Raw genomic sequence first — 27,418 nt, forward strand, 5'->3', positions numbered from 1 at the left:
TCAAAGAAATGGGATTCACTGATTGTTTTTCCAAGGTGTTGTAGTGGGGTAACCAACTTAGACAAATTGATGTCTGGATAGGTATGTTCAAGGAATAACATCTTGAATGTGACATGTTGTACTTGAATGATACTGTTATAAATGTCTGTCGAGTTTAGTGGTCTTCCCTTTTGCTGTCAGTCCCAAAATGTGGCAGACATGGAGAGCAAAGCTGTGGAGATGAGCCATGGTGCCTTTGACTTGCCCTGAGCATGGTTTCTGTGCAGGGCTTTGAGAGCTGTCCTGATGTGGCTGGCAATGCATCAGGTTCATTTTGTTCCTCCTAAAGCTTTGGATGGAACTGGTGAAAACTTCTTCTCAGAGCAGTGCATTTCCCCATACAGAAACCTTGCAAACTACAGAAGACTCTTCTGAATTCATCTGTTCAGTCCTGTAGTCTTTCAGTTTCTTGTGTACAGCAGTTGCAGTGTCCTATTTCAAACACCCCATGCAAGTGAGGCTGGAAGCTGACGGAGACTTCAGGGTATTACTGTGATCAAAGCAATGCTGGTAATTAGTTAATAGACTTAAAACAGGTATAATTACTGCAGTTTTGCGAACAGTTGATGAGAATAGCATAGCTTAGTGCCTGGTTCTCCAAGAAGTATGATATGTTTTTGTTACCTGCCTTGGGTTGCTTAAGTTTCACATGCAAAAGCATCCTAAGAGGTTCAGCCTACAGAAAAAAAACAGAGGGAGAGATGAGCAAGCTGATGGCAACCCAAAGACAGGAGGGAATTACATGATTGTAGAACTCATAATGCCTTAAAACTAATATGCCTGAACAAACGTTTCTGCTGTGGTCCTGCATATATCTATCCTCAGCATCTCCTCCACAAAGTTTCTTACAAACAGGAGCCAGTTGCCCAGATTTTAATGGCAAAGTTCTGGTCAAGTGACCTGTTTATCGCTTTTTCAGTTGTCCTCTCTAAATTTTTCTCAATATGATGTGAAGATTGTGAAGGAACTCTTGGTACAATTATTGTGGGAAAGCAGTTGCTTTTTCCTTCAGGAGAGTGTCACAAAACTTCAGGAAGGGCTTTGGCGTTGAAGCCACACCCTGCTCCTTCGTGCTTCAGCATTGGCAGGCATGTGGAAGAGGAGGGAGAGAAAATACTGACTTTCCCTGGAGCTGCCAAGATGAGGTGATTGTTTCTTGGTCAGTAGCAAACTCAAACGCAAAGCTGCTATGCATCTGCCTCCCATAGTGATTCCAGAAGTCTCCCATGCCCCGTATCTCCCCCTGACCATTCCACTTCTGGTTTGATTAACTTCTCTCCCCCCGAGACCCTGCAGTGGGGACTCTTACTGGTATAAGCTGCATCTCCACTAGAGGGGGATGCCAGTATAGCTATACTGGGAAACTTTTGAGGATTTGGTTAGTTATATTTTACTCTTCCCGCCGGCAGTGTTGTGTGTTGGGTTAAGTGGAGTATCCTTTGAAGGATGCTGCTGCGGGACCAAAAGTAGGTGAGACCCTAGCAGTGGCCTTATGCAGCAGCTGACTGAGTAGCAGGCATTGGGTTTCTCCAAAACAGTGTCAGTTCCGCCAGTGTGCCATAACGTTTGTTTGTCTAGAATCATAGAATGGTTTGGGTTGGAAGGGACTTTAAAGATCATCTGGGTCCAACCCTGCTGCCATGGGCAGGGACACCTTCCACTAGACCAGGTTGCTCAAAGCCCCGTCCAACCTGGTCTTGAACACCTCCAGGGAGGGGGCAGCCACCGCCCCTTCTGGGCAACCTGTGCCAGTGTCTCACAACCCTCACAGTAATGAATTTCCTCCTTATATCTAATCTAAATCTGCCCTCTTTCAGTTTAAAGCCATTACCCCTTGTCCTATCACTCCACTCCCTGATAAAGAGTCCCTCCCCATCTTTCCTGTAGCCCCCTTTAAGTACTGGAAGGCTGCTAGAAGATCTCCTCAGAGCCTTCTCTTCTCCAGGTGGAACACCCTCAACTTTCTCAGCCTGTCCTCACAGGAGAGATGCTCCAGCCCCCTGATCATTTTCATGATCCTCCTCTGGACCCACTCGAGCAGGTCCATGTCCTTCCTATGTTGGGGGCCCCAGAGCTGGACACAGCACTGCAGGTGGGGTCTCATGAGAGTGGAGTAGAGGGGGAGTATAAGGTTGGCCAACCTAGGAGGAGCTGCACAGCAGCAGGAGAGACCAAAATTCAGACCTGCCATGCCTAAGTGGGCTTTGTCCGGGTTCAGAGGAGCTCTGCATGGGCCTTTGGCTTTGGTGGGGTGCAATTGCAGGATGCCTAAAAAATCTGTTTTGTGGGTGTATTTCAGTACGTTCTTGTTTTGTGGCCTGGATCCTTTGGACTTCTTAGTTTATTTGTGTAGCTGCAAAAAAAGAGTCTTAGTGGTTCCTGAGTAATGCTTTATGGCTTATACTTTTGTTACAGACTGTCTTAAGGAGTCTTTGAAGTGTGTGTGCTTTTAATGTTTGTACCCATGCTACTGTGCACTGAGTTTCAAGGGGGGAGTTTGAGGCAAACTACTACTTAGTTTTGTTTTTTTCTTTAAGAATAATCCATTCCTATTCAGTTGCGCTTTTCTCCAGTAGGATTGTTTTTTCTCCTTTCTTGCTCTTTAAAAGATGTGCAAAAGGAGTGTATCTCAAAAGTGGTGAGACAGACTAGATAGTGCTTGTACTCTCTTCTGTCACTGTATGCATTAGAAATTGGGGTTTTTTGTTCTGTTTTTACACTGATTGCATTCTGCCTCCTGACTCTTTATTTTCCACTTGAATTCTTGGTATCTCCTAAATATTCCAATTGAAATATTTGTTTCTGTTGGGCAGTATGTATGCTGAGGACTTAGTCAGCGAAGTTGAGTAATCACTGAAGTATGAGGTGAATTTACAACAACCTACTTAATTCATGTGATCTCCTGTATGCACTAAAAGCTTGTCTGCTAAACACAACACAGAGTTAATCCAAATCAATATTTAAAGTGAATTAGTCAAGCTGCATGCTAATCCTCTGGGTTTACCTGCTTATTCAGGTATGCAGCAGCCTAAGTTGCATTAAACTTCAGTTGATAATTGAGAGGGGAAGGGTTTTAGGGAAAGGTGATGAAATCTTGGTGTTTTGTTCATCTGTCTCCTTTCAGGGCATATTTCAAACTGCTTTGCATTTATAAATCTTGAATTCATGGAATGATCAGCATGAGCTACCTGAGGCCAAAACCCAGTACTCTGCAGCAGCCCTGTACTAAACATCCCTGACAGCTGCTGCTGCTCCCAGGATATTTTGGGGATTGTGTTACTTCCTGATCATCCCTAACAGTTGTTCCTCAAAAAGCCCAACTGGTTGAGCTGGGATGCTGTAGATGGTAGGGAATACGGTGCAGACTGTGGGATAAGGAAGCCCTCTCAATCTCTTCCAGTAAACTAGTAACCAGCCCTGATTTTACCCTCACTCAAATTCTGGATATATTGTCCTGAGCACACCAAAGACTCTTGGTGGGCAAGAAGTAATTACCTTTCATTTGTCAACATTAGGATTTTTGTTGTCTTGTGCTACTGGGTTTGTTCCCCCTCCATCATGGCAAGATCAAAGGTAAGATCTTATTTCTGGGTCACTGCTGTCCATCAGATAAGTTTGTTTGTGGCCTTGGGAAAAAGCAGTGACGTGAAAATAGGGAATTTAAACCCTGTCATTAAGATAATTCTTTCTTATTGTCAATTTCTTTCAAACTTCATTCAGCTTAACTATGCAAAACACAGCACTGCAGAAATTGCCTGGAGAACGGTCGGTTGGACTGATGCAGATGTTACAAAAATATTTCTGAAGCAGCATGACTGTTATTTCTAGTTTGAGGGATTTATAAACAGTTACTATGTCTGCATTGGTGATGACCTGAACCATGTTAAACTGATGCCTTGCAGTTTTTAATGTACTTTTTTTGTGGGGGTGGTTGGCAAATTTCTATTTCAGATAAACTTAATTAAACTTCTGTTTGTGCACCATTGGTCAGGGTCTGTGTAGATCTATATTAGGATAGTACATTTGTAATTTGGGGTTTGGGTTTTGGCATGTTTAATTGAGGACTTCCTTGGCTTTAGCATTTCCAGATTATTGTATTGTGTGGTGGTTCATTCTGCCTGAAGATTGAACATCTGCTTTGTGGATGCAGGGGGAAAAAGAAGTATTTGCTTTAATGCTGGCCCTCCTCAAAGCTGTTTAGAGAATTGTGACATTCTGTTATCATCCAGATGTTTTTTATCTAGTGAAAGGAATATTGTCTGAATGTTTAAATACAAACTTATTTCAGAAGTATGCCGACATACTACTACTTTTCTGAGTTTTATACAAAAGGTAGATCATGTCAGGTAGGGTTAGCAAATGGAGACTCTGTTGCTGATCCATGGAAGCATTGAATTGTATCACTTTTTTTCTTCTTGGAAATAAACGTTGAATGTCTGTTTGTAAATTGTTGAGAAGATAAGATCTTACTGCTTTTCCTGCTGAGGAGTGGTAGCTGGAGAAAAACACCCTGATATCTTATATGGTGATTTATACCTTGATACAAGTGACTTTGCCTACTATTGTCTTCTTTAATGATACTGATTAGTAAGCCAAATAGTGATGAGAATGCAATGGGAGTTAAATTCTGCCAACTACGAGTGTGAGGCAATGCGTCCGTCTTGGCTCTGTGTTGTTAAAACTGCTTCTTGCAATCGCAGTGTTCAGAATAATTTTAACGATGGAGGAGGGCAAAAACATGCACCATACTTGCTGCTTTTACACACACACACACACACACACACATGCATGCACAATGCTGGCCACAGTTAATGATGCATCTTAAATGATGAGCTATCCATGGTGACTTTGAACTTTTCTCCCTGTTAGTTAAATTCTCCAAATTTAATGTCTGTCAGTAGAAATAAACCATTTTAAAAGAGTTTCAGAAACTTGTTTTGAAATGACTTACTTCAGAAGTATTCAGTACTTTAGAAGTCATTATGATGAAAGTGCAGATTATGAAAACAATGTCATATGACAGCAGCTTCCTTGTGGTTGTGCTATGAGAGACCATCCACACTGTAGTAACTTGTTTACATAAGCCTGAGCAGATTGGCGTTATTTTCCAGCAGTCAGTGTCTAGCTGTATTTTTCCTCTTTATTTTCTGGCAATTCTTTCTTGAAGTTTAGAGTAGTGAGATAATATTGAAATTAGATGATGTCATGAATTATTACTCTGGAGTCTTCCTAGTTCACATTGCTTTTACTTGAAACAGAGAAACCAGAAATTCACTTTCAGGAATATCTTATTATTCCAGAACTCACTAATTCAAAAAAACCTAGTGGAGCTGCTGCTGCAGTTGTTTCTTGAAGCTAGTTGCTGTGGTTAGTGCAGATGCTTTAAAGCAATTTTTGTGTGTGGCTTGATTGTTTTATCTTACGCCGACCTGATCATTCTGTTGAAGAAGCTCCTAATACACCTGAAGAAACATGCATGTACTAGACAGCACCCCTTGCATTAAGGCAGATGCTCGCTCACTCTCCCAAGTGAGAGTAGGAAGAGGTTCTCCAGCCTTGCTGAGTGGCGAAGGAACGACCACGTCTAAGCAATCCTTGACAATTAAAGATTAATGGAGGTCATTAGGGGAAGCTATGTTCCTGATAGATAATGGTTGAAATAAGTCTAGAGGTTCTGGATGGTAATGGGAAGGCAACCTGATGTGTTGGCATTAAAGGAGGAACTGCAGGAATATGAGAAAACTGAGGAAGCCATGAGAATTTTTTTGACTTTTCAGACAAATCTCAGAAGAAGCTTTTCAGGGAACTAGGAGGCTTCAAGAGAAGATGAAGTATCATTTTGGATTTAAAAAACAGCAAGAAAATGCTGCCCAAGAGATGGGTGTGGAATAGATACAATATGGAAGTAATCAGGAAAGGAGGTTGAGCAAGTGAGAGAATTGCAATGGATGGTGCAAACTGACCTAGGTTAGGGAAATACAGAAAGGATTCTTAAAAAGGACAGCTACACAAACTAAATGGAAGTTTTTGTCCGATGGTAAATAAGATTTCAAGTCCCTCTGTGTAGCAGAGAGAAGGTATCCTATGTTTAATGAGGAAAAGGAGCATGATTCAGTTGTGGACAGCATGGTGGTGGCACTTTTAGCAAAAAATGTTGAGATTTGAACAGAAAATGATGAGTGCCTCTTGATTTTATTTTGGTTTTAATCTCATCTGAGCAGTATGCAGAGAAACCCGAGGTGCTTCTGCATGCCTTTTAGATTAGCCTGCTGCTAATGGGAATCCAGTTTGTACCATAACTGACATGACTTAGGGTGAGTTGTAATTTCACATTACAGTGCCAAATACTGTGGGCTTGTCCTTTCAAAATATGTTTTCTGTTTATTAGTAAAATGTTGCATTTTTTTCTGATAGAAGTCAGAAAAGAGAAGATACAAATCCTCTTGAATATTCCGTGGGAAATGAGTTAATTGTTTTGGACACAGAACACTAGAAAGGCAGAGAAAAATCTTTTTTCTTTTCCTTCCTTCATAATGGGATATTTATGTGCCTTAGAAAAGACCTCTTAAGTGATCATCTTTCTACCACTGACACAGAGGAGGGAAGACGTTATTTCCCCTTCAAGATGTCCTTGATTATTTCCATTAATTGGAAAAAAAGTATCACGATGGGCCAAATGAGAATACATTTTGCTTCCATCAACAATGTAACATCGTCTCCTCAAATACCTTTTGCCACCAGTAACCAACAATAGGAAATCATGAGGGTACGTGTTGCACAGAGTGGTGAAGAGGCTCTTTGGCTTCAGTGGGGTTGGACCTGTAGCAAATGCTTGGAGAAGCGGGAGTCCTCCAGCCTTCCTTGGCTGCCATTGAGGTCATCAACAAAATGCATTTGAACTTCATGGGCACAGAATCAGACTCTTGGTTTGCCAGAATAAACAAAACAAAACCCCAACCAACCAAAAAAAAAAAAACCCCAAACCAACAAAAACCACAACCCCAAGACAAAAACAATTCCAGAAAGAATTAACACCTTGTAATTTTGGGAATAATCTACTCACCAAAGAGCTTTCACAGTGGCCACAGCAAAACATCTGAATGTCCCTTCTGGGGATAAACATCAGAGCAGGTAAAGGAGAAAGGCAGACATGCATAGGTTAATTACAGATGCTTGAACTGTCTGCCCTTTGGTGGAACCCAGTGCGTAACTGTGGTCAGCCTGCTTTTGTCATCCTCAAAAGGGGTAACAAGGCATGGTGACAGGCAAAATAGAGTGGCACATGGAGAAGATTTCACTGCAAGATAAATGCTTCAGGGTAGTATGCTATCTACTGATTTTTTTTGCATTGAAAGTCTGTGAGTAGAGATCTTTTTTTTTCTGCTTTTTGTGCAGGGATAGGCAGGAGCTCTGATCTTGCCCTGGTGGGATGACTGGGAAGATGTGTCTCCTGACCCATGTGTTCTTTGTGAGAGCAGATGATTTCTCGGAGGCAGTGCCACTGCATAGTCGTGCTATTTTATTGTTGTAAATTAGTTCAGTGCCTGGTAAATGAATAAAGTGACAGATTGTCTCCTTAATCTTGCAGTGGGGAGGAAGGGACAGTTTCACACAACGCTGCCTCTGCAGAGTTCATGAAACTGTTTAGCTTGTGTAAGAAGGCTCCACCTGGCACATCTTTGCTGAACTCCTTGCAGGCTGTATTCTGTCATGGGACGATTTAGGAGCAGTTGTGTAGTTCTCATATTATTAATTATTGAGGCCAGAACAATGATCTTTCCCTGATTAGCTACAGAGCTCCTATTCAGAAAGGTTTGACTGATGTCATTTTTTTTTTTTTTGAAGCACAGGCTGCGCTGTGGATGCAAACAACGTAGATTTGAGACCCTCTGTTGATTATTGTCTTGTGGAAGAGTCCTACTGAATGCAAGGGCATTTTTAAAATTTGTGTCAAAATCATTTGCTTTCTAGCCTTGGATTACCACTGAAAACTTCACCTTTTTTCCTTACATAAGGAGAGCTAACAGCTGTATTGTGCTTCTGAAAGTGAAGACTGAGGCAGTGGAAACTGTAAGTCTTCTAGCTTCAGGAAGTTGCAAACTTCCCTGGAGCACCTTTTAAAAACTCCTGGAGGTGTACAGGTGTGTGTTGGCTGAAGGCAGAAGAGAAAGTAGGAAAAATTAGTTCCTTTTTTTCCTTTAGTAGTAGGCTTTTGGACTTCTGCATTTTTATTTGACCTCATTAAGTTATCTCTCTTGTTCCTGACTTTTTTTCATAAGATGGTTTTCAGGTGGCTGGGCAAGTTCAGGTTAAACTTCACAAGGTATTGTTTGTTATTATTTTGTTTTGGTTTGGCTTAAGTAAAAGCTGAATGCTCTGGACAGCTGTTGCTGTTCTCAGTAAAGCAATCTGCAAGGTGATAAACAGCTAAACATGCTACTATCCTGCTTTTAATGCTGTTAGTGACTAAGAGGTGATCATGCTATATATTATGTGGATTGTATGCTTTGGCTGACAAAGTGCAATCAAAACAGGCATCATACAAACATAGAAGCTGATGTATTACTTATGTGGGACCACAGCAATAATAAAATCCCTGATTCTGTGGTGTATCTTTGGGACCCTGAATCACTTCCAAGACAATTGTTTAGGACATTGTTGCTCTGAAGTTGGAGGAGCAGTAGTGTAGGCACTACTACATGCTTTGACATGTTCAGTCGCTGGGTTAGATCTGAATTTGGGAAAGTTTTTGTCTTGCTTTTATGGTTGTTGAAGTCACAAGTGCTCAGATTGTAAAAAAGAAAGAAAAAAAGGCAACAAAAAAAACCTCGCAACAAAAAACCCTAACAAACAAACAGAAACCTGAGAAAACCAGAAAGCAGATGATGCACATGGGGTAAAAGGAGGATGTTTTTCAACGGCTGGAAGAGGGGATCTCCACTCTTGTAATCTAATCTGTTGGGGTATTCACGTTCTTTTACCCAGAGGTTTTGAGGCGGGTCAGACAGCATGCTGGAGATCATATGGCAGGTAGCAATGTCACTTGCTCTCCGGAGATCTTGCTGGAGACTGTTGTCCTGCTCTCTCTCAGTGCTTAGGCAGAAGGCTGTCACAGCCTACCTCTCTGCCAACCCTTTTGCAGGCATTTGTAAGCCTTCCCCTTTGCATGGGACGTCCTGTAAACATAGCTCTGCTAGTGCTTCTGCAGCTCCACATGTTGGGATGCAGCCCCCAGCTTGTTGGATGGCATATTACAAAATCAGATCACGTTACCATATAGCCAAAGAGTGATGGCAGGAGAGAGGGGTTAGTACCAACTGTTTCTGGTTTTTGGGCCAACCAGCTCAACTGTCCACTGTAGTTGCCAGGTTATTTATTATTAACAAGTCATTTGTTGGTGACAGTGAAACACTTTAAAATACTCCATTGTTCTTTTAGCATGTCTCTCTCCCTTCCTCCTTCCCTCCCTTTTAAGCCTTAATGATATTTTGTTTCGCCAGTTTCTTTGTGTCACATCGGAAAATTATGCTTTTTTAAATTGCTCTGGAAATGTTTGTGCTCAAACAGTGCATTACTTCACCAATAACGGAAGATCTATAAGCAGAAATTATCTGGATAGAAATTGATGCTGTTGGATTAACCCACTCAGCCTGCAAATGTAAAGGTCTGATCTCTTAAACAATATCTGCAAAGAACTGACAGTTAAAGTGAATTAACCATTGAGTACTGCAGAGAAATGACTAGGTCATTTCTCCACAAGGACAGGGATTTGATGCAAAAAAAGTTTCTGGATATGGATTAACTTCCATTTGCAGTTTGGCCAAGTGTGCGTGCTGTGTTTTGGGGATGGGGTATTATTTTCATAAGCATCTTTTACTCTGTGTAGATATTGCCTGTCTTGGTACATGTGGAAAACTATTTTTTGCCCCTGTGTGATATGCTAGTGTAACAGCGGCATGGAAAATTCACCTTGTTTCCTGTGAGGATCTCAATTTTTTCTGCAGAAGTGAATTAGTAGCTCAGTTTTATTGCGTCTTCAGTCTGTCATTGATCTCTCTTCTCAGACTGAAAAATATGACCAGTTTCTTAGGGCTGGTTGTAACTTTTGTGGTACTCGCTAGTGGGAAAGGGCAGAGACCATCAAGTATGTGTTACTCTGGGTTTTGGGGTTGGGTTGGTTTTTATTTTCCAATATTTGCAAGATAAAGATTTCCTATTGCTGTGTCTGAATCTTTCCATATGTTAGCAAATTCCAGTAAAATCTATTTTTCTAGACAGTGAAGTTGGACTCCAGAAATGTCTGTTTTTACCGGCAGAGGCTGTTTTCAGGGGGATGATGGTACTACAGCCAAAACAGGAAATGAAGCGATGTTGTCGCTTTCCTCTGGCACTCCCTTTCCAGACTTTACCACCCCTCAGTAAAACCTCACAAATCCATTTTCACATTCATTCTTACAAAGAGCTTCCAAAATGCTTGAGATGCTATAGCTCCGTAGCTCTTTAAAGCAGTCTGTTCAGCAACTAGAAGCAACAGACGGGAAGGCTTTGGGAGGAGTCATGTTTGTACAACTGGTTTTCACCGGGACAATGGAGGGTATTGTTGCATGTGGTGTAATAACAGGTGTAACTTGTGCAGTTTGTTGGTTGTTGGTTTGAAGGCATGTTGAGTAGTTGCATCCACTTCCTTCTACAAGGATGTATATGAACAATGCTACCACCCAGTCAGTGCTCACATCAGTCCCTGTGACATTGGAAATAGGTAATTGTCTTCCATACTATATTGGCAAAATAATTTCCAACCATATATTAGATCTATTCTGATACTTATTGCTGTAGTAATAGATGGTGGATGTGACGACAGCCTTTATCCTGCTTTCTGGAGAGGGGTGTCAGGTGAAAGAGCCAGGCTGATACCAACCAAGCTGCAGAATTTGTGCAGTAAAATGTGTGCATTCAAATACACACAGTGTCAACAAAGTTTGACAGGGACAGTTAATTTTGTGCTAGCTTCCAAACTGTATTGATTCATCTGCTAAGGCAAGAGAAGGGGAGGTCTCTTTTCTGAGACATCAGGAATTTGACGGTAGGGAAAGAGTGTCATTAAGTGGAAAAAGACTTGTTATTGTTGTTCAGAAGGACTTTAGGGCAAAAGCACAACAATGGGCTACACCATCTGTCTGGAAATCTCCTCCTTTCTTTTCTGCTTCTTTTGCCCAATACTGAATCACAGCTGTTAACTTATTGAAGCTCTTTTAATTGCTGAGCAAGTTAATGCAGGGCACAGGAAGTTATCTTCATTTGTAGGCAGAACACACCCTGGAACAGAGAGGGCAGAATTGCAAGGAAATATGGATTATAGAGAACACAACCACTTAAATCAGTTCAGCTTGTCCTTATGTTTTGGCGGGTCATCCAGTAAAGTTTCACATGCGTTACACAGCTCATTCTGATTTGTCAAAGTACAGCACGTACCAAACTCTCTTCAAGATTCAGCAGTCTGGTCCCTGACACAAATCAAGATGTTTGCTGAAATATAACTCCAGACATGCCATGTGAGGAAAGAGGATGAAGGTCCTGAAGTGACAGGACAGAGAGCTGGTATGCGGCTTTTCCCCCCATTTTAACCAGTAGCGAACTGATTAATGAAAAAAAAAAAAATACGGAGTGCTATGTTAATGCAAATGATTGCTGAAACTAACTGTTTGAGAGAAGTCAATACTGACATCAGAGTTTGGATCACCTTGCAATTTCAGGGAGACCAAGAGCTTATCTGCATTTCTGTGGTGTGGTTTTCTCTTTGCCAGTCTACTGTGACTATCGTGTCACAGTTGCAGGTGCCTCTGCTCACCTATGAAATCATGTTGACAGACTCTGTGTGTTTTAGGATTTTTTTATTAATTGCTTTAAATATATGTCAAGAGAAGTTTCAGTGTTTGAAGAGTCACTATGAAATAACTTTTTTTTGAACAGTTTTTAGCTAGTGAATTGCATTTGCATAAGTGAATCTGCACATCTACTGTTCAAAGTGACAACATCAGAGGTGATGAAGGTTTTACCTAAAATAAGGACTCAAAAGAGGTAATATCTTTCTGTTAGGAATAGGATCTAGTGCTCTGTAACTTGCAAAAGAAAATCCAGATTTTTGCAATAGTTCGTAGCAGTCACTGTAGTAAAGGAAGGAATAACAGGAAGGCCTCTCCTCTTTTCTTAGCAGCATGAAATTGAAACCAGTTTTTCTGCCTTTCATGTTTCTTTTCTTATGTGCTAGAAAGTGTATCTGTAGTTGCTCTTTTATTAACCGAGTGGTTATTGGAGAGCAGAAAAACACCTCCATGAGTCCATAGTAGGTAACTGAAAATTCATGTTATCACCATCACTTTAACAAGTGATAAAATGAAGCAGTAGACAGGTCAAGTCATTACTGTTGGTTTTCCCTGGATGGTGTTCGTTTGCCTTTTCGCCTTGTATGGCTGTGACAGTGGGGTCATGTTTTTACTTGTGTGTTGAACAAACTAATGTTTACAAGCAGCCATTGTTCAGTGAAGGGTGCTGCTGGAGATGAGTGATGCAAATGATTACTTTTGGATGGCAAGACTTCAGATGCCGCATGAAATCTGGAGTGTCTCTGAAATGACATCTAGAAGCAGTACCCTTATGTAAGAACTTTTTCTTACTTTCTCACCTTTTTTCATATTGTTCGAATGTTTTACTTTCCTTGATGGGTTTACGGGTCTTATCCATCTGAGATCAATTAGGACTTAAAACTGTCCTCTGAGAAACCGTAAGTTAGGCTTTTATTCACTAGAGGTGTGCAGGGAGGGTAGCTTTGTTTAGCTAAGTCACATTTAACAGCTTCAAGATCATATGAAATCAACATCTTCAGAGCTGTGTAATCCAGAAACTTGAAGTCTGTGAAGTCAAGCTGTGGTACCAAAAGATGCTTTGATAGGGGTGCAGGAAACCAAAGCTGAAAGACGGCAACAATGCAGGACACCTGATATCGTCTGAGACAGGCACAGATTATGAAAACCCAATTTGCCTTTCAGTCCCAGCACCTTACTCCAGCAGAAGCACTGTGTGTTTGTGGGCCCGGATGAGATACACGGTGATGCAGAAGTTTTTGGTTATGCGGTATCTGTCCTGAATTGCAGATCATGGTGTACTGTGCAAGAAACTGAGGAGGAATAAGGATAATATTTTTTGTCATCGTAATGGATTTTTAGGAAGCAGTTCCTTCAAGATGATGTTTTTGTGATAAATGATTACATTTCTCCTAACTACTGACAGAATTGCATGGTTCTTCTTTTCTGTGGTCTCAGACAGCTGATCCAGAAATCATGATGCTTAATCACAGCATGTCAGAGAGCAGTATATTTTGTTTGGTGAGGATGTGTTCCTGCTCCATATGTTAGATACGCGCTACTCTGCCGAGTGTTGACTGATTATTTTTATTCTCAGTTAACCTGAAACTCAAATGCGTTACCATAATGACTTTCTAAATGTTGTAGTTTATGGTGAAACATCATTTCTGAGACATGTGTCACCTTCACAGAGGGCAAGAAATTCTTTATTTTACAAATTTTAGATACAGATCCAAGGTGTTTCCCCAGTTTGCAATTCTCTATCTTGTGTCTATCAAAACAAGAGTACGTAGAGTGGTATTTGCCTGCGACACCTGCAGTTCCAGTGTTTGGGAATGATATGTGTGAATCTGCTTCCAAATTTGGGTGTTTTTTTCAATGCTTTGTAGTGCAGCAAGCCATCAAAATCTAATTAGTAAGAAGCCACTCCTGTGCTTTTGTGTTTCAGACTTTCTTTTTAATAGAGACTACATTTTCTGTCATAATGCCCTTTAGTGAAGTTCATTTGAGGATCCTGTTCCCCTTATTTGCAGTTCTTGAAAAACATGGGGCTGCACCCTGAACTCACACGGGTATTAAGTTAGGAGCCACCTTTGTTTGCTTGAATTGAGCCAGCCTGTTTTTGCACGGCTGTGAAAGCACAGTCCTCTCTGTACTTTATTGCTGAAGACGATGAGGCGGGTTGGGAGCAGGGGGAGAGTCCTTTTGTACAGTCCAACCTATTTTCAGCTGGAATGCTTTTAGGAGCCTAACCAGTTGGCAGAAAGTCTTAATCATTGTGTACGTCGTGCTCAGGAGGTTGAGAAGCAAGAGTTTGCAGAAGAGCCTTCCTTTTCTTAGCCAAATTGAGGGATCAATGCAATACAAGTAATAAAAATGCAGCTAGGGGAAATGTGAAATGGCCGTAGGCTTAGGAACTTTTTACTAATCCTGCATTTTCTATTTTTTGGAGAGATGGTGAAATATTACTATAGGCATATTTCTCCTCATCTTCATTAAAGTGCTTGTTGGATTTTATGAGGTTAAGCTTTTTCTGACATTTGGTTCTACCTGGAGTACACAGAGCTAGCTAAAGGCAAACAGATTTAAGATTTTTTTTTTCTTAGTTTTCCTCTTCTGCTCTGTGAAACTCCCTACTAAAAATTACCATTTTCTCTCGTTTTTATATGTGACAAACAGGATTCTAAACATACTTCTGGTTTTGGTCTAGATAGTCTTCCCTAAAGTCTGCTTCATCTGTAATTTTTTCCCCATCTTCATTATCCAAGAGTGGCAGCATTGCAGGATTAAGAGAAGAGAAAATAAACTTTAAAAGAAACTAACAATGAGCTACTGTAAAGTAGGTGTGGTGACACTGCTGCTCTTAAGTGTGTTTTGAGAAGAACAGAAACAAAGGTTTTCTGAGATCTTGTTGCGTTTGTGACAGCTCATGAGAGAGTGATGAAACGTACTGGTTGAGGATTTTGAGACTGTTGATGGAGTTTTACTGAAGATCACTCTCTTGGTCAAATAGCAAAGCTTCCCTTAGTCAAAAGAGCAGTAGTTTCAAGTTGATGCTGTTTTCTTCATCTGCCATGCACAGTGGAAAAATCAGTGAATTTCAGAAAACAGACAAAACTCTGTTTTTGAAAAGAAAACAGGAAGCCTGAAGGATGTGTAGCTTGGTTCTTCGACTTCCAGTGAAGGCTTTCCTGGAGGAATGCTAAATCTCCATTTTCTGTCCTCTCCATGAGTATAGTAGTAGAAATTTGGAGCAAGGAGTGGAAAGAATGAAAGGTTACTAGCAAGAAATGAGTAGGAAAGAATAGGGGTCACTGGAAAGCTATATAAAGATGGAAAAAGTGATCCTAGAGGTTGGAAGATGAGACAGCTACATGTGACGTAAGGCATGTGGGGATGTGTTGAAATGTGAAGCAGGCATTTCAAGATGATGCTTTTTAAGAAGGAGAAATCATTTCCACAGTGGCGTGCAAAGGCTGAGTTTAAATGAACAAGACCAAAAAAAAAAAAAGACATAACTGACTCAGAAAAGCATGTGGAGTGCAACTTTCCTATGGAACTTATCTGTTCTTTCTTGGCTTGGTAAGTAAGTTTTGCCTTTGAAAAAATGAAACAGTGGCCAGGATAGTTACTAGCATTGTCTGTATATAAAATACCAGTTAGGTTTGGGGTCATTTTTGGTATATTTGTTGGATGCTGAATACACTTAGTGTGAGTGCTTTTCCACTGTGACTTACAGAAGAGAAAGTAGTAGATGCAGAGAGCAATAGGTGTCTCTCCAAAATTCTTTCTGTAGTGGCTAATTTGTGGGTTGTGTTGTATATGACTGGCCTGATTGGGGGGGAAAAAGCTGCAGTAGCCTTAGTCCAAAATTTTTAAATGGCATTAATTTATTTGCCTTTTACATTTGACAAACATGATAGTTATGGAAATAATTTTATTCTGTTGGATCAGCTGATCAAACTTTACATGGCAATTCAGTATATTCACCTACAGCAAATCTGCCTATCTGGGGGGGGAGGGGGAAGTATGGTTCAAATACATTAAGATAAGGATGTCGTAATGCATAATGTTTAAGTTATTCTCTTAACACAGAAGAAAAGTTCATGCGATCACCAAACTGTAAAGCTATAGTTGTTGAAGAAATAAATGTATCCTAAATTCCTGCAAGTAATTCTGAGTACTCTTCTGTGAGGGTTTGGGGGGTTTTTTTGGTGTGAAAAAAAACCCCAAAAACATTAACACGGTTCCAATGCTCTGTAGGTGACCATCGTTCCTTGCAAATGTGTACATGGTCTGTTCATTAGCCTTCTTGCTGAATTCTAGTTTGTGTGGTCGAGTGAATTGTTCGGCTCTTCTGGACCAAATTCCAATGTGCTCTTTGAAACTTCTCCTGCAAATCTGTTGTGAATGCTCATGTAAGCAAGTTGGGTTGTGCAAACTCACAGTCTGCTTTTGTAGCAGCCGAGGGGCTTGGGAATTCACTGCATACCCAGTTCTCTTGTTATTCTCAACAACTTTTTTTCCCTTCCTATTAGGAGCAAATGCCAGCATGACTAGGGTCTGAGAGACGTGCTCCTGTGTTCCTGCCACGGGTTTGCAGGTGCAGAGGAAGGGTGCAAGGACAGCAGGGACATTTTGAGCTACCATGGATATCCCCACCGATTTGGTGCCATCCTCCATGATGTCGCAACCTGAGGTGATTGAGGTGAGTAGACCACAATGAAACTGGCAGCTGAACTGACTGAACCTTTTTCTTATTTCCTCATTGAATCCTAGCTTCTTCTCCTGTCTCACTTCTGAATTTTTCCTGAAATATTGTATTAAAGACACTCATCACTTGTTAAGAATGTTTTTATACTTTGAGATATGACATCGCTGTGTTATACTACTATTTGTAGAAGAAAATACATGACAAAATACAGATCACAGAATCATAGAATCACAGAATCATATAGGTTGGAAAAGACCTTGGAGATCATCCAGTCCAACCATTAACCTAACATTGACAGTTCCCAACTACACCATATCCCTCAGCGCTATGTCGACCCTACTCTTAAACACCTCCAGGAATGGGGACTCCACCACCTCCCTGGGCAGCCCATTCCAACGCCTAACAACCCCTTCTGTAAAGAAATGCTTCCTAATATCTAGTCTAAACCTTCACTGGCGCAACTTGAGGCCATTCCCTCTTGTCCTGTCGCTTATTACTTGGTTAAAGAGACTCATCCCCAGCTCTCTGCAACCTCCTTTCAGGTAGCTGTAGAGGGCGATGAGGTCTCCCCTCAGCCTCCTCTTCTCCAGACTAAACAACCCCAGTTCCCTCAGCCGCTCCTCGTACGACATGTGCTCCATACAATCTCTACTGATCCATGTAGGTGGTCCCTGCAGTATGGTTTGATTCTTACTGTGCCTAAGGAATACAAAGTAGAAGGTCATAATGTGGTTCAGTTGGAATAATACCACAGGAAATTTCAGGTTCACTGTTCTTATCAGAACACCTAAAGTTCTAAGCCAAAAGCAGCAATAAAATTAATGATATACTTAAAATTACCAACACACTAATCTTGCTTTCATGAACCAAAGTGTGTTGGTATTTATAAATACCTAAGTGATTTATTCAACTCCATGTACTGAACACTAAGTACTTCTGTTTGTATTATTTACTTCACCAGAAAACAACAAAAGGAGATGTTAGTAACAGTCACTCCATCTCAGAAAAGCATTATCAACATCCCTTTGACTTCCTAGAGACCCAAGTGTCTGTTACAACTTAAAACTTTTAAGGACATATATTTTTTACTGATGAGGGCACCACAGTTGCTTAAGGCACATGTCAGAAAACTGCAGATCGAATGTTTATTTTGCTTGCTTTTTTTTTGTTTGTTTGTTTGCTGGAGATTCTTTGGCTCAGGAGAATACATCTCTTAGCAGTATGCACTGAGAAGGGCAGTAGTTCAGAGATCCCTGGACCCTGTGAAGTTTCAAAAATGTGTCCACTAACGGGTGGTGATGTGAAACAAGCTGAATCCAAAATCTGCTTTGGAGAAGCTTCTTTGTGCTCCTCTTCCTCCTGTGTTTCAACTGGAGAACTAGTGTATCTTAAAAGTATTTTTGTTGCTTTTCAATTCTCTGTCCCTGTTAGGGTCAGAGAAGAATTTTTTGTCTTTACAGCAGAACAGAATACCTGGAAGGAGGTGGATGCTGTATACTTGTGTCCCAGGCTGCCTGGCTGTTACTGGACTCTTCTCCCTTTCTGGAGAAAGGCTGCCCCAGGCCATCTCCTTGCATGCTCTGAAAGGCACTTGCACCCCTGTCTCCATGGGTTCTCTCTTCAGACCCTTATGTATGAGAAATTTGTTTATCTAAGGATTGTTGTTCAGGGTAAATGCCTTCTGGAAGGGAAAATAAGGTCAACTGTGGTGCAAGAATGAGTGGAAGAAAAGCTATCACTTGTAAAGGACTTGATGATCAGCATAGTCACCATTCTGTTGTACTTAGGGATGAATAAATGCACGTCCTGTGTCTGCAGAAGTTTCTGCTGAATAAATCCTGCCCTGGACTTGCATCACTAGACAAAAGACTAGAGATAAATGGATGATTCTGGTCATTGACTGGTAATCCAGACAGCTCTCCCTCCACACTTGGGTTTTAGAAACTGTGCTTCAATGAGATTTGATTTGGGAGCCAAAAAGAAATGGCATTAGGAAGCAGGGGAAAGACTGGTATCTCAGTGTGGGAGATTATGGTAGAAAATAGCATTCTCTCAACCTCACGTTGTCAAAAGGGACTCAAATTTGATATCCCTATGGGCAGACTTACATGCATGCATGAATTCCCACAGGTTTCAGTAAACCATTGTAGATCTGATGGTTGATACAAGTCTTCAATCCTATGTAAAGGAGTAACAGCTCCAAATAATCAGCTGCGAGCCACGTGTATGTTTCTGAGGGTAAGGAAGAGCTTTTTAACAGGCAAGGACATAGTGAGATGCATAGCTAAAGAGACAAATCATTAGATAGAAGCATTGAGATAAAGCACTCTTCAGACTGGGATTGCATGGGCTTGCCTTCCATGTTTGTGTTGACATACAAATTAATTTTGGATATAGTTCAGAAAACTATATCCGTTAACGTGCTTTTTTTTTTTGGAGGACTTTATTTTGCCTTTTAAAACTGAGCTGCAGTGGGCTGCAGAAGAGATTTAGACACTAATGTTTTAGGGAAAGATTTTTTTTTTTTAAACTTGGAAGTAGCCTTGCATGCCTTCTACATGAGCTAGATGGCATCTCAGTTACAAAAAGTGTTTTGCTACTTTACTTTAAAATGTCTTTATCTGTAATATTTTTGTATGTTTTATCTTTAAACTTTCGTTTAGCATTGCCAGAATAGTTGGTTTCCTTCACGTTTGGTCAATTCAGTCTTAGAAGTAATTATCTATTTTGTAAACACAGGTATGTATACCTATGTGTGTGTATACATCTCAGTAATAAATACTCCTCTGCCTATTGTCAGTCCTTTAATTGCACAGGGCAAGCAAGAATAGACTCTTATTTACCATGGGGGCAAATCCCAGAGACCTCAGCAGGACCTTTTGCAATCTGAAGCCCACCCTGACAGGTTTTATGAATCATACTGATGCTTGTCATGGCACCACAATGAGGGAAGCTCCTGCTAATTTAATTGCAAATGGTATCTTTTTCAAGATTTGTCTTCTGAGTTAGGTTACAAAAGACTGACATTTTGAAAAAGTTTTTGAAAGTCACTTCTTGATACCAGGTGTGAAACCGTTAAAGTATTCTTATTGCTAATGTGTCAACACGGGAACTGCTTTTGGTGCTCTCTACAACCCTCTACTGAAGCAACACATTTTCAATAGTCATGTCTCTTCATACCTTCCCTATGCACTGACCTGTCTGAAGCTCTCTGCTCCCATCTTCTTTCCCCCCTAGCACCCTGTTACTAGACATAAGTAGTGATTAAGAGCACAGATTTAAGTCATCTTGGTCATGTTTAAATGTGAAGGATAAGTAAAGTTTCAGGGTAGTTTAGCTATCCGTAGCTGATTTCTGGAATAGAAGACAGTTCTGGGACACCATTCACAATATGTCAAAGAAGTCAATGAAATGAAAAATTTTCAGAATATGCTTTGAATTTTTGGCAATGAGGTTTTATTGTAAGGCAGAATCTAGTGATTTCAGGTTAAATAAGCCATTCAGCTCTTAGAGAGAAACAAAACACAGTGGAACTTTTTGATTTTTAAGCAGGGGTTATTTTGTGGTACATGTGACAACTTCATACCTCAACTATGTATAAGCAACATTATATCATGGAAACCTGATTAGTCTGATAATGCAGTAAGTGGAAAGTTAAATAATTCTGTAAGAAACATTTAGCATCCCAGAGGACTTTGCTGTTTGCAAAAAGGAAACATAACAAGTGGTGATCTAAACTGATTAATGTACTCTGTGGAGTGATTAGTATCTTCTCTCTTTGTGAATGGCATGAGATGAATTCTGCAGTAAAAGCTTTGAAGAAGAAATGATTTGAGCTCCAGTTGCCTAATGAACCAGGGACTTCCAACAATGCTTCAGAAATGTTTAACACAAGAAAACAACAAAAATTCATCATTCTCTCTTTCCTTTTGCCAGAAGTGGCTCCTACCAGCCAAATGCTAGAAGTAAATGAGTACATTTAAATAACTGCCTTGCAGCTGTTCCAAAGAGAAATCCAGAGCATTTTCCATTATAGTGGCCTCTCATGGCTGTGTGGTTACCAGAGCCAAAAAACACTTCTCCCACTCTGTGCCACTGCATACTTCTCTATTTTCCCTTCTTTTTGTTTGAACTAGAGTGGAAGAGATTTAAACTATCCTTGCCACAGAATGGTCATCCTCAGTAGCTTTTTCTTCTTTATAATGATGCTTGAGAACAGACTCCTGTGGGGCGGCACAGCTGTTTTCACCCCTTTCCCCCACAAAGCCCAACACAATTTGCATTTTGGATTTGCTGCCCAAATTTCTGCAGCCAACAAATGTGCTGATTTTTTTCTTCCCTTCTAGGTAAGTAAACGAATTAACCTCTTTACCAAAACAGACCTCTGATGGTGGTAAATAAGGTAAATGAGAGAACAAAATGAAATGGTGAGGATGGAAGAAACAGTTTGGATTAGAGGTATATCCACCCAGTTAGAGGCATCGTAGAGAAACTTAGACACTAGTGTGTTTTTATTTTAATATTCTTACACTAGACAAGATTACCAGGGGTTCAAAATACATCTTTGTTTTGTTCAAAGTAAGCCTTATAGGCAGCTGCTCAGTACTGTATGAACAAGTTGCTGATAGTGAAACCATTGTTGCCAGAGCCCTGAGAAAGATTTTGCTGTATTCTGTTTATATATTTCACAGAACAGTGCATCAAAGCAAAAGAAACCCAAACTGTCTGTTGTATAGTTCAAGAAAAAAATGTTTGCCATGATAAACAGAGGATAGTTTTATTTCCATTTGGAAATCTCAATTTCCAGCTCAAAATGAAATTTGCTATGCTCATTAATGTAATTTTGAGTCAGCATTTTGCTTGTAGGCTAAACTCTCCCAAGTGCTCACTTTGCTGGTTTGCTCAGTGAGGAGTGATGGAAGGTGTGCCCTAGAGATGGAAGTAGCTCCAATAGCTTACAGCATTTTTTCAGCATAAAATGCCAGTCTTTCAACTGCTGGAGCCAAAAATTAATTACCAGCTTGGCTCACTGAGCACCAAACTGGGTCCAAAGGATGCATGTTGTAATTCATTATGGATGGAAACTCACTTAGGATGTTAGAGATGCAGATTACTTTTTTTTCCTCCTGTTTCTTGCATTCTGATAGCTTCTAAACTGATACAGATAGGGGACTGTGTGCTGCACCTCTCTCCAGAAGGCTCTTCCTGGGACTGGGGTCTTTGGGGAAGGTCTGTCCTGCACTGCACTCATCCTGCACAGCAACCTTCAGGGACTCACAACAGGTCAGATGTCTGCCTATGATGCTCAGGTTGAGGATAAGACAGGTAGCAACTGAGGAGCAAACTGGGCAAGATAATGGGGAAGCCTAGTCTGCATCATGACACAGACTTTTTTTGAAGGCGTAAAAGGTGGCATATTTCAGTCACTAAATTAGATGATGGAATATAATTGCCTTCCTGTGTCTCTCACAAAGCCAGGAGGTGTTGAGTGTATACCTGTGTTTGGCTAATGTTTGTGAAGCTCAGCTTGTGAGGAAAGCTCCCCCAGAAGAAAATGAAGCTTCAAGAGCTTTATAAAAACACTTTTTGCACTCTGTATGGGACATGTGGGCTCAACATGCCCGATCATGTCTCTCCTAGGGGCAAAGCCAATTAGCTTATTTTTGCAATACCTCCGCATTGTAGTAGTGGCCTCCCTTTGAGAAGTGGTTAGAAGGCAGAGATGGGGCAGCATAGAAGTGCTGTGTGGTCTTGGAGCAAATCTTTAGTAATCAAAGCGTTTAAGCCATCCTAGCAATGTAAGGGGGGGATGTGATGATGTAGAACTATGCCCTGATTCAAACAGTCTTAATTTCCTTCTTAACTGAAAAGCATTCATCAGAACATGTAGGTAGTGCTTGCGAGGGATGCAGCTCATCCGACGATGGATCTGTGCAAAAGGAGCAACAATACAGCAGTGTTTGAATTATTGGGTAGGTTGCTGGAGGGATGATGTCACTCTCTGTCTTTTCTTGGATATTTTTTCCAATTTTTCTAGCTTTTTAATTTCCTACATCTCCTTTTTCTTGTAGAATTCTGCAGTGAAAGATACTTGATGTGTGCATACATGCTTTCTTTCTGCAGCAGTAGAAAGTGCAAGAAGTTGAAACCACAGAGCTGGCAACCTGGGGCCCTGTTGGGCCAGCTCAGTATGCTCCTGACCATCACTGCTCTTCACTAATGCTCTTGTGTTTAAATAGTGAATTGCATAGCTCCTGATTTATCTATGCTGAAAAGCTGTAGGGCCGAGTCGACATATTGCAGACTCGATAGTTAGTGACCCTGGCATCTTCCAGTAGAAAAGCATTTTCAGAGTTATCTGGACTTCCTGCTCTCACCCATTCCTTTTTCAGCCCATGGAAGCTATTTTTGAATTTGCTTTTGTAGTAGTTGACAGTGAATAAGCACTAAGGAAGGTCAACACCCTCCCTGGTTTTAGAGTCAATCTGTGGAGGTCATAATCATAGCTTCCAACAGGATCTGTGCCACTTGTGAATTATACCTTCTAGCAGTAAAATTGCTTCTTTTTCCAGTGTTGCTGGTGACTAGGTCTTTTTGGTACACTGAGTGTGTGGATATCTTAGGTTGCCCTTTTCAGGTATAAACTGTAGGATACAGAGAACTTCTCAGTTCAGGTTCTAATGGTTGGGACATTTCTTAGCTCTGAGACTCTGTAGTAATACAGTCTAGTACAGAAGGATCCTAAAAATTACTGGATATGCTAGCTATTGCTACATGATCCATAAGTAACTTTATGCTTTATCATGTTATAGCAGAGTTAAAGGGATCCCTTTGCAAAGAGGTTCATTTCCTCCTGTCTTTTCAGCTATGTGAAGGTCAAAATGAGTCTAGTAAAATGAAGAGGTAGTCTGCTGTGACTGAACCACCACATCTTATTATACAAGGGTTTTTTTAAGTCCATTGAACAATTACTTTGGGATATGCAATTCTGAAAAGGGTATGTGAGAAGCAGTTGTATCTTGGTGGTAGGGTTTCATACTTCCATTGTGCAGATGAAATTATATCTGCACATAAGACATAGTAGACATAAGGCTGTAATGAATCAGGACCCTTGTCTTGAGACTTTTTGATTTTTTGACTTAAATTTTGGGTAGATGCCTACTCAGCTTCTACTTTTATCTTTAAAGGAAACACTGTCTTTTCTCCTTTATTTTTAAACCCCTTGTTTCTTTTGAGTTCTGCAGTTTGAACAATAGTTTGTGTTTTTCATTAGTAATGGAGAAATTTTTGTTGCAAATGGGTATTTTTTCTCATCTGTTACAACTTTACTTTCATAAAACCCATGGTTTTGCAGTTGTGGGTTGAGAAAGTATTTACATATTGATTCAATTATTCCTATACTTACTTGCTTATGCTTATTTTAAAGATATTCTTAATTGATACCCTTATTTGGCGATTTTGAAGTTGGCAGTTCCCCAGATTTTTTCATCTCTAGGCTTCCTGGTATGTTGGTAAACTTCAGAGAATTTGAGTAAACTGAAATCAGTGCTACTGCTTTTCCGTTCACTGATGCACTAAATGTAAAGCTGTAAGACACCTATTGCTGTTTTGGAGTCCTAGTCTACCATTCACAATTCTGCATTCCCTCTGATGTTTTCTGCATTTCTGGGCAGCACTGAGAATGATAAATACTGTTTTGGGGATCCAAGGGTAGGTACCTCAGAATTAAAAGCTCATCCTGTATAGAATGAGTCTTCTCAGTCTCACAAACTTTAAGGAGACTGAATGCAAGTTGCATGACTTCTGCAAAACTGTCTCTGGTTTGTACTTGGCATTTCATTGTATGTAAAATTGTCATCTTCCTCAGACTTCCTTGCCAAATAAATTGCTTTTCATCTTGTCGCTGTGTTCTGGGTAAGAAAACAACAGCATGTTGAGGTTAATTCAGTAAAGGGGAAAAAACTGAGGAGCAGACTGTGTTTGGAAAGCTTAGGGTTAAAATATTTTTCAGAGTTTTCTTGGATATGGAATCATTTTTGTGGCTTCCAAGTTTTAAAAGCTCTGTAAAAGTCAGACCTTAGTATTCTAAGAATGTTCAGCTCTGTTTCTCTGAGAGAAATAAATGCACCCATGCATGCTGGGGGGGTTGGGGTGGGTGTCTTTTTTTTTTTTTTACTTTTTTGTTAGGTGGACAGAGGAACTCTACAAACTCCACTGCAATCTGAGAGTGTGCAAACTGATCCTTTACCCCTCGGGCACCTTGTGCTAACTAATGCTTCATTTAGACAGTATCAATCAGTGGTGTTTGAAAACTTTTCCACCCTAAACATCTCACCATGCACAGTCCTCACCAGGTGGGCTGTCATCCACCACCCAGCTGGCAGGATCCAGAGATGACTTCTCACCATTCTGCTCCAGGCAGCCAGTGCCTTCTCCACTCTGGTCTCTTCCTTGAGAGGGGAAGGTGGTAATGTGCTGCTCACTCAAGGACATCCCGTGGGCAAGCTGCTCCATGCCTTGGATCCAAATCCTCACCCCAGTCTTTAAGTTGTGATGGAGAGGTAGGGCAGCAGCAAGATTAATCAAGCACAAAACACTGGAAAGCTGTGTACATGGACTCTTCTTCCCAGTCTCCCCACTGATGTGGCCCCATACCATCAGGGGAGAGAAGCCAAGAGGACAAATAAACCAAATAGTGGCTGGAAAGGCCAGTGCCAAGGGGACGTTCTGGCCACTGGATGACTAGGTGTTGACTGTAGAAGCAGAGTGAGTTTTAATTATTAAGTCCTAGTGCCAAATTTCCTGGTCTCTGTGTGCTGTGTTGTGGTTATAACTATGTCTCATGATATTAAGGGATTTAACTCCATGTACTCAGGATTTTCTAATTCTTTGGTTTGGGATAGCTGTCTTGAGTATTAAATCAACCTCAGTTGGTTAGAGGAGGCTTTGCTTTTAGCCTGCTATTACTCCTTTTTGCTTTATCTGTCTTGTTGATTTATAATTCAGACGTTTTCTTTTTGTACACAGATGTGTCCTAGAGGTTTAGTTAACATGGGCAATTTGCAGTTCAGTTTGTTTTAAACTTCTGTTGAGATATACTAAATGGATGAGGTAAATCTCAGGGCACTGTACATCTGGCTTACCCAAGCAATGAAACACACTGAGTGAAACTTCAGGAAATTAAAATATAAACTTCCCTGCCCCTTTTCCTGCAGGGGTAGGAGAGGGATGGGTTTGCCTGCTTGCATATGCCATTATGGCATGTTAACACTTTCGGTACTCAGAGATACGTTGTATTTACCTCCTGCTTGAGTCTTTCCAGTCAGATAGAAGTATCACGGCTACATGTGATGCCTTGGGATTTATATGTTTGTGACCTGGGAGGTCAAAACTTTCCTATAAGATATGTGCTGGCATTTGAGAAGGCTGATCATCTGGAAGTCCCCTGTTTGAACTTTTGTCAGGAAACTGTCTCTTCTTTTGCTCTTCTTCCCCTTGGGACTGAAAAGATTCCTTTTAAAGGAGATCCCAGGTTTTAGATTAGCATGTCCTAAAAACAAAACTGCTCCAAAATCACTTATGTGAAGACAGTGTTTTGTTCCTGTGTCTTCAAAACAAGAGAAGAAGCCAGTGAGCCTTACGCTATTCCTCTGAATCACTCAAGTGCTGTCATGCTTTTAAATTTAACAAATCTGACTTTTTAGCATTTTACATACTCTTATGTGTGTGGCATACATTCAGCCCTGGCATGGCATTTTGTGAATAAGACAATTTTTTCTTATTGTACCTTTTTTCAGACTTCATGTGAAAAAGCTCGGGAGAATATTACAAAATCAGGGAATAAATCACATTCTAAGCCCAGTGCAAAATAAAGCCACAAAAAATTTAAAAATACATATTCGGCTACGTCTATCTGGCCTCTCTCCATGGGAGCAACAGTGGAGCAGGAGTTGTTACATATGGGCAGCATCCATCTGAAAGAAAAATTTAGATCGACAAATATATAAACAAAGAGAGAATTTATTCAGGATTGAAAAAGTCCACTAGATCCTGGAGTGCTGACCTCCTCTGTAATTCAGAGTGTAAGACTGTGTCTAGATATTCCTACAGAGAGTAAAAAACCAGGGCATTCATATAATTAATGCAGATGTTGGCAAGCTTTTATAAGGGCCACTAATTCATTCGTATGACTTCCTCTCTCCCTCAAGGGTTCTTATACTTGACCTGTTATTACTACACAGTCTTTAACCAAAGAATTAAAGCCAGATGTCTTGTAGCTAGCTCTCTCTTTGTTAAGTATCCCTTATAAATAGTTTTTTTCTATACAACAGAGAGATCCTACATGAGAACTTCTTAAAATTCTTAAATAATGAAGGCTGAAAGGTTTCTAACCTAAGAGTTGATGTATCCTAGAGGAACAATAAAAGTTTTATAGTCACTGTGCTGAGAAATACTATTTACTCTAGCTTTTTATTATCCTGGGTCTGCAAATGTTTCTGATCAATGTTTAGGTTGGAGGTAAAATCATTCTAAAAAGATCTTTTTCTTTAACATAAATCTAAATGTCATGTAATGCATTTGGGATATAGGTGGAAAGTTTTGTATATTGCTTTATTGGAATTAGCTTAATTGTGTTGACAAACAGAGGGAAGTGAAAGGAAACAGAAGTAGCTTTGGGTAATACTAAGGAAATCTTTATCAGATACTATTTTCACTCAAGTCCAATTACTACTACTGTTTCCCAATTCTGTACATTTTTGGTTTCAACATGAAGGTTAGGTTAGCTGTAGTATTCCTTGCAGAA

General features: G+C 40.4%; 1 protein-coding gene across 5 annotated transcripts in view; it reads left to right on the forward strand.

Annotated features, from left to right (window-relative positions):
* Window positions 1–27,418, forward strand: part of LPAR1 (lysophosphatidic acid receptor 1) — an 81,304-nt gene that overhangs the window by 7,529 nt on the left and 46,357 nt on the right. For 3 of the 5 annotated variants that reach the window (XM_074856466.1, XM_074856467.1, XM_074856465.1), the window contains exon 2: window positions 16,439–16,608. In XM_074856466.1, the coding sequence (XP_074712567.1) occupies window positions 16,549–16,608 (60 nt within the window). In that variant the 5' untranslated portion in view covers window positions 16,439–16,548. Of the gene's footprint in view, window positions 1–7,759; window positions 8,110–16,438; window positions 16,609–22,460; window positions 22,587–27,418 lie in introns of those variants that run through there. The other 2 variants (XM_074856468.1, XM_074856464.1) reach the window with 2 other exon arrangements.

This window comes from Strix uralensis, chromosome Z, assembly GCF_047716275.1.
Source record: "Strix uralensis isolate ZFMK-TIS-50842 chromosome Z, bStrUra1, whole genome shotgun sequence".
In the NCBI taxonomy this organism is placed as follows: Eukaryota; Metazoa; Chordata; class Aves; order Strigiformes; family Strigidae; genus Strix; species Strix uralensis.